Below are 7,166 nucleotides of genomic sequence, written 5' to 3' on the forward strand. Positions count from 1 at the left end.
ATCAGGGAACAATTTTTACCTGAGGACATAAACAGTTGCTTTCTTTAATTCTGCAGCATTTGTATCCCTAACAACATACAGACATAGGAAGAATGCTGCAAGGACATGTTCCTCAACTAGACTGTGCATCTAGTGGGTACCAATAACCTGGGATACTTTGAAATGATTAAAGCTACCACAGTGGATTTGTTGTTGTTGTTAATCATACAAATTAAATAAAGTGTTCCTGGTACTGACAAAAGTTTGCATCAGTGAACCAGTTTCTGAGCCACTGCAATAAGTAGGTACTATATAAACATTACCAATCATCCCACAGACATTGGGATCCCTGGGGTCTCTCTTGGCTCTTGTTGACAGCTCTGATGGCTAAAACAGTGGATTTCCACATGATGTGAGCCAGATGCATACATATGGCTCTTGAGCTTGAAGTCATTGCCTACATGAGGTTTCACACAGACCCCTCACGAGACATCCTGGCACCCACAGCAGCCCCATCCCTCCCTCCCTGACGGTGCCTCCTTTCCCTGGCACTGCAAATACAGACCTGCAGCTGCTTTTTCACAGCAGTAACAGCAGCGCCTCTGGTCACAGCCCAGGACCACAAACACACAGAATTGGAAACACGTGTTTCTCTTCCTGAAGCTCAGTTTGGTCCCCTCAGCTATCAGTAAAAGTAAACTCTGAACATTTAAAGACTCAGCAAGTGCTGACTCCTCCCTCATAGCATTATTATCACAACTGTTGGGAAACCCATGGTGTTTTCTGTAGCAAGCCTCAGGACAGGAGTGCACAGACATTTGTATCTTTGCTTAACATGGTATATTGATGCCCGCAAAGCTGCATCCCTGCTGACAAACTAGAACAACTCTCTAAGGCACCAAAATAGCCCCAGCTTCTGTGCTGCTGCTTCTCCTCCTCTCCCAATAGCAGCAGAACTGGTACTTGATACCCTGCCCGTTGATTTCCTCCTCCAACACCTCTCAGCTCTCTGAGTTCTTTAGACTCCTTCCCCCACTGACAGACAGACATACATGACACAAAATCAAATGCAGCTTCCCCTTGTGAGAACTGCTCAGCCATGGCTGCCAGACCCAGCCATTGCCTCCAGCTCCCCAGACCCATTCCCTCCAGCTCATCATGCAAGCACATCTCCAGAACATCAGCAGAAGAGGCTAACAGTGGTTTTTAACTGGCTTTGATGAGGTTTTGAATTTTGTCACCTCTGCAAAGGAGAATTTCTCTACCCCAGTACAGGTTCCCCATCATTAAGCTAAACTGCAGCCCACACAGCTGTGATGGATGGGTTAGCACATACGACCTCCAGCTGAGGAGGAAAACACCACCTGGGGCAAGGACCTCTTCAAGCAGCAGCCTGACGTCCATCCAACCTCATCACTCGGAGCCCTTCACCAGGAGACGATATGGAGGTGGCCTGGGTTTGGTCCAGTCTTTAAACAAAGTCTAAAGCATGTCTGTTTTCCTCTGGGATCAAAAGCACAAACCTCATTACTGGGTTACACCACCGCACTGGAAAAGAAATTGTATCTGCCTTTCTCTTTAAAATCCCCCTTTCACAGCCTGTAGCTTTCAACATGTGGAATTTCTGGACCCCCTTGACACCATTGACCCATTCAGGGCTCCAAAACCAATATCAAAGTCTGACTCAAGCCATTCAGAAGCTGTTAGCATGTAGATTTTGGTGATAATTTGGTGAATGGACTTGTCAAACAAATTGCCTTTATTATGGACTGATTAAATGCAATCAGGGAGAAGTGCCTTTCCCCTCCCAACTCCAGCCCTCATCAGCTCAAACAAACACACTGAGCCAATTAGCAGGGAGGTGGCAAAAGCAGCTTTCACTTGAAACCTGCCATTCTTGGGGAAAAGAAAAAAAAAAAAACAAAACACAACAACAAAAAAAATCTTTGTGCTTTCAAAGCCAGGAAGAGCCTCCAGAGAGATGTCCCAAAAGTTACCCAGGGCTCACCTGCAGGGTGTGGATAGGAGCTAGCAGTATTCATCTGGCTCAATGCCGGATCAGCTCCCTTGAGCAAAGTGCTGCTCACATCGAGCTTGTGCCAAATATAATGCAAAGAACATAAAAATTAAAGCAGGCCCAGGGGGAGCAGCACTACTGGGGCTGTTATTCCTACAGCTTTATGTCCTGCAGCTGGGTTCTCCTGTCAGAAAAGGCATGAGCTCCCATCAAAGCTATTTCCATGCCTAGAAACCAAAGTTTTTGGCTTAAGCCCCTGCAGTGGATTCTCTGATGTCTGCAAATGGTTGAGTTCACAGCACAGCATTTTCTGTACTGCAGCACTAGTGAAATGATCTGTCTCCGTTAACGTGAAACTCGTGGCAATCGCATAGATCTGATGTGCCTGAAATTAGCTAATGAATGGGAAAGTTATTGAGGAGAATTGGAGCACAGCATCATAATCACACAAACCTAATTCCCTGCAGGTATGCAGCTGGAAATTAAATGGTCACCTTGGCTGGCAGTGGGCAGAGCAGAATTCAACATGTGTTTGCACAGATTAGCTTCAGAGACAGGAATCCCATGGCTGGAGCTAGAGACAACACACAGGATATGAGCAATAGCTGTTGACTAAACTTTCGACTAAGCTTTCAGTGTCTGCATTTTAAATTAGCACCAAAGACTAATTTTGGCCCCATTTTCATTAGCCTAGTCCCTCTAAGGAGCAAGCTCTGTGCACTGCACATAGATCACTGCCTCCCAGAGCCTGTGCAGAGGAGCTATGGTACAGCTTCCTCTGGCAGGGCAAGGATATTGCTTTGTCTTGGACTCCCACCACAAAGAGAAAAGGGCTAAAACAAAGGTGAAGTTTTATCAACCAGCTGGGATTTCAGAGAGTTCATTGCTGAGACTGAGATTAGTATTAAGGGTTTATAGTTAAAGCACAGAGATTCAAAAGACCAGCCTCTTAACCCACACCTCATCACAGTCTTCAAGTGTCACCTGGAACATAAGGGGCATGGTGACACATCACAACACTAGGTCCTAAACCTTCAAACAGTCCTGAGCACAAGAACTGATCACAGAATGAGATTAGATCAAGAACCCATATTACAAGCAGCCACAGAGAAAAAGTCCAGGCCTTCTTAAGAAGAGGCTCCAAAGTGCCTGATAACTCCACTCTCTCCCCAAGGATCTGCTTCCTACCCACACACCCTCCTGCCAAAATCAATGTTTAAAGAATTATTAAAGAAAACAACGTCAAAACTCTTCACATAGTTCAAATACTTCACCTAAAAGGAATTTTAATTCTTACATCTCAGATTCTACCAGTCCCCAGCAGGACATGCAGTCATCATGTTCATGTTGTGGCATTTGAGCTGTTCAAACAGGAGGGATGGAGCCACAATGTGAGACCATGCGCTCAGAGGCCTGGGAGCCGAGATGATGGAGATCCCCACCAGCTCTACCTGTGCTTTCCTGTGAGTGCCATGCTGGGCCTCTCCTCAGGGTGGCCTCTCATGATCCCGTGTAAAGAAGAAATCTTCCTGCAGCCAAGAGGCACACACCTTGAAGACCCAGCCAGGGGGACAGTATTGGGAGCAGTGGGACATGGGTGGGTGTGCAAGTCTTAGTAAGTCTTTTGGCCAGTCCTTTTGCATAGCTGCAGTGTGAGAGAGAGATCAGAGCTGCTTATGATCTGCTTAGAGCTCAAGACTGGCCATCCCTAATCCCTGAGCTGTGTCCTTCCAGGGCTGGATCTGTGCACTCTGTCTGGCCCACCACAAAAAGGCTGTGACCTATTGCTAACAGCAGCACCTCCCTGGCAGTGCTGAGTTGAACCAAGCTGAGAAGCCAGAGAAGCTTTGTTGTTAAACAAGGTCTACAGGACTTTGTTTAAGAAAACATTGTTTGCCAAAGAGCTTCAGCTGCTCTCTCTGGACTGTACTATTATTTGCAACCTGGAAAAGCCCTTACACCCCAGTGAGCTGTGTCATCTCCCTCCAGCATGTGGGCAGCTGTCAACCTGCTGCAGAAACCTCTTATGGGATCACAGCAAGCCTTCCATTCCTCAGCACCAATAATTGATACAAATCCATTAATCTACTTGGGATGTAGACAATTCATGTTTTGGATGCACCACCTCTAGGTGGGATGGCATATTGTAAGGCTATAAGACTTCCCCAAAGACATTCACCTGCTCAATTGAAGCTATGCTGGAGGAGAACCCAGAACACCCTGAAGTATAGAAAAAGTATGTAAGTGGCCAGAAACCATTATGGTCAAATTATGTTAAAAAGCTAGCCCCTTCCATTCCTCATGTCAGCTGACAATTCATATATTGGGGCAACAGTAACAAACATCAGGTAGGAAAATCTGGGCCACTGCTGCTTCACAGAGGCACATCACATGGTGCGTGCCTTCAAGCATTGGAGGGCAATGAATGGGGTCTTTGCAAAATGTATTGGGGAAGCATAAGGTGTGATTTGGGAAATATTGTACCTTTTCCTACCCCCTTTCATCTTGTGGCTAACCAGCTACTGAACTTAGAAAACCATATTTGAGCTGCTACACACCGGGTACAGCCCCTTCCTGCAGCAAATCATTTCCTGTGCTTCAAGGTACAGCCAGTCCAACAAGACTGGGGACATTTGCCAAGCCTGCTATCAGGAAACGTAGCTTGGATCTGGCAGAAGATTTCAACAGTTGTGGAAACACACGGGAGGTTGTGCTATTGGGATTACAGACCCTGATTCAGAGTGCAACCTTGCCATACACATACACAGGGTTTTAAGCCACCCCTCTTCTCTCAAAGTATGACAGTACAGTTGGATGTTGCAGAAAACATGATTTTGTTATCAGCAACCTTCTTATCCATTTTTTAAAAGGACAGCATCTGCCCCCCCCTTCCCCCCCAGCATCACCAAAGCCTATCAAATTTGTTTCCAGCTTCCACTGGTCTGGCTATGTTGTGCAGACACAATGTAAAGTACCCCTGCTCTGGGACACTTTTGCACATTTTCATGCTTAGCAATTTGGCCTGGCTGGGACAAACTTTATCTGTATTTCAGAAGGATTAGTACTTTCTCCATTGCAGCTTTAGCTCCTGTTCTGCTCACTCCATGCACCCCTTCTGCATTAATTTGCTTCCAAGGAGGAGCACAGAGAAAGCTCGATGCCAAGAAAGAGATAAAAACACACTAGAAACAGGGAAATGCCTCAGTCCTTTCCATTCAGAGGCAGATCTGCCTTGAATGGCAGCCCCCAGGACTGATCTGCCTCCAAAGAAGACTGAATCACAAGCAAGTCAGCCCCCTTTAATTCACATTAAGACTTCAAGCTACTGTATATATTCTGCCCCCCTCCACCACAAGCTCCTCCTTTCTAACACAAATCTCTCACAGCACGCAGACACATGCACTCCCAGAAAGTGAGTAGCAGTGTTGTGATGTGCTGAAACCAGAGGCCAGTGAGATTCAGCTCTTGTTAATGGCACTTTTTCATCAGCAAACTGTAATTGGCAGTTCTTATCCATTACAAGAGTTTTGCAACACACACCTAAAGAATATGCCAAACTACATCTTTACACTAAGACCCAAAATTAGAACCGATATTCCAAAAGCAGTGACCCTCATTAGCCATTCCCGAGAAAACTATTCAACCTTGCTCAACTGTAAAATGAGATCTGCTATATTTTCTCTGATCCACATGCACATCCACAAAGAACATAAGCAGAAAGGTAATTTAAAAGTGACTGATGCAGCTGTACATAGTTATAAAACTTATATGGGATTCCACACCTCCAAAGTGCTGTGTATTTACCTGCTGTGCACAACTCAAAACAAGTGCTATGAACATTTTTAGATTCAGAAATTATTTAAATTTAGTAATGAGACACTTTTTCTCCTGACTTAAGCAAACATAGGCTCAGAATATAATTCATTCTGTGCATGTAATATCTCCTTTATCTCAGCTCAGGGAGCTTTTGAAACAATCAGGAGATGTATGTTAAGAGGAGAGGAATCTGTCCCATTACAAAATACTTTGATTTTGCTATGTTAGCTTTAAGTTATGTCCTAGACCTTCCCAGTGTTCTAACCTAGCTCTTTTCACTCCTCAGAGAAACACAGCACAAAATCACAAACTTACACAAGTTAATACTATTCCCTTCCTTGTTCCCAAAATTACTCAGACTAACTCTGCTGAAATAGTTTTGCTAAGGGTTATTTAGAAAGGCTTTTAACAAACTCAGAATCCTCTTACAGAAGATCCTTTTCATCAGCTTATTTTAAAAAGATTAAAATTACTTCCCACATAACTATCCCAGATCTGCTCATCTGCACTTTTCCTGAGCTGCTTCTGAACACTGTAATAAGAGCTCCCATCCATAAGCAGCCGTCCAGCATACGGAAGGATCTGTGCTTCTCCCCTACCTGAGAAGTCTGCAGAAGACTTAGCAAAGTTGCTGAAAGCTGTCAAGCACATGAGTCCTATGAGGAAGGTGGAGGTGGGAGACAAATCTGGGCAGCACATCCTTAAGTATCCTCACGGCTTGTTTTCTTCCAGAGAAAAGGAAAGTGCTTTCTGCCCCAATCCAGTACTCATTGCCCGGAGAACAGTGTTAGTCCCATTGCTTGGAAGGATCACAGCCAGCAGCGGGGAAGGAAAAGCGCTCAGCACACACACACACTCACACACACACATCCCTGGGAGTGAATGAACCCTGGCTGAGTGAGGCTGACGAATGAGACAGACCTACCTGAGCCTTGGCGGAGGTCCCAGGGTCCTAAAAGCCATCGCTTCCCCCAAATTTGCTGCAGACTATTACTGTGCAGCTGTCCAGCAGCGGCACTGCAAGCTGTTAGGGGGGGAGAGTCGGGGGGGGGGGGGGGGGCTGCCCTGGGGGGCTGGTTTGGAGAAGCCCGGTTGCTGTTGGTTTAGATACGCAGGGATCTTGTCTCTCCGGTGCACACAGGCAGAAGGATGGGCAGTATTTTCAAAGGAGGGAGCCCAGAACAAAGTGCCTGAATCCACACAGATTTTTGGAGTGATGGGTATTTGTAGCTGCCGCTGAAATCAGTGTGAGCAGTGGTGTCCTGCCAGACTGGTGACAGGACAATTATTCAGCTGTGTCCACTATTGAGAGTGATCCTACAATGGAAGAGACTTTGCACAGGCCCAGGGATCA

General features: G+C 45.8%; 1 protein-coding gene across 1 annotated transcript in view; it reads right to left on the reverse strand.

Moving 5' to 3' along the window:
* The window catches only part of EVA1A (eva-1 homolog A, regulator of programmed cell death), a 211,065-nt gene extending 204,554 nt beyond the window's left edge, over nt 1–6,511 (reverse strand). The window contains exon 1 of the mRNA XM_074861440.1: nt 6,412–6,511. Coding sequence (XP_074717541.1) covers nt 6,412–6,511 — 100 coding nt within the window. The remainder of the gene's footprint in view (nt 1–6,411) is intronic.
* Between the last annotated feature and the right edge of the window lie 655 nt (nt 6,512–7,166).

Source organism: Strix uralensis, chromosome 3, assembly GCF_047716275.1.
Source record: "Strix uralensis isolate ZFMK-TIS-50842 chromosome 3, bStrUra1, whole genome shotgun sequence".
Classification (NCBI taxonomy): Eukaryota; Metazoa; Chordata; class Aves; order Strigiformes; family Strigidae; genus Strix; species Strix uralensis.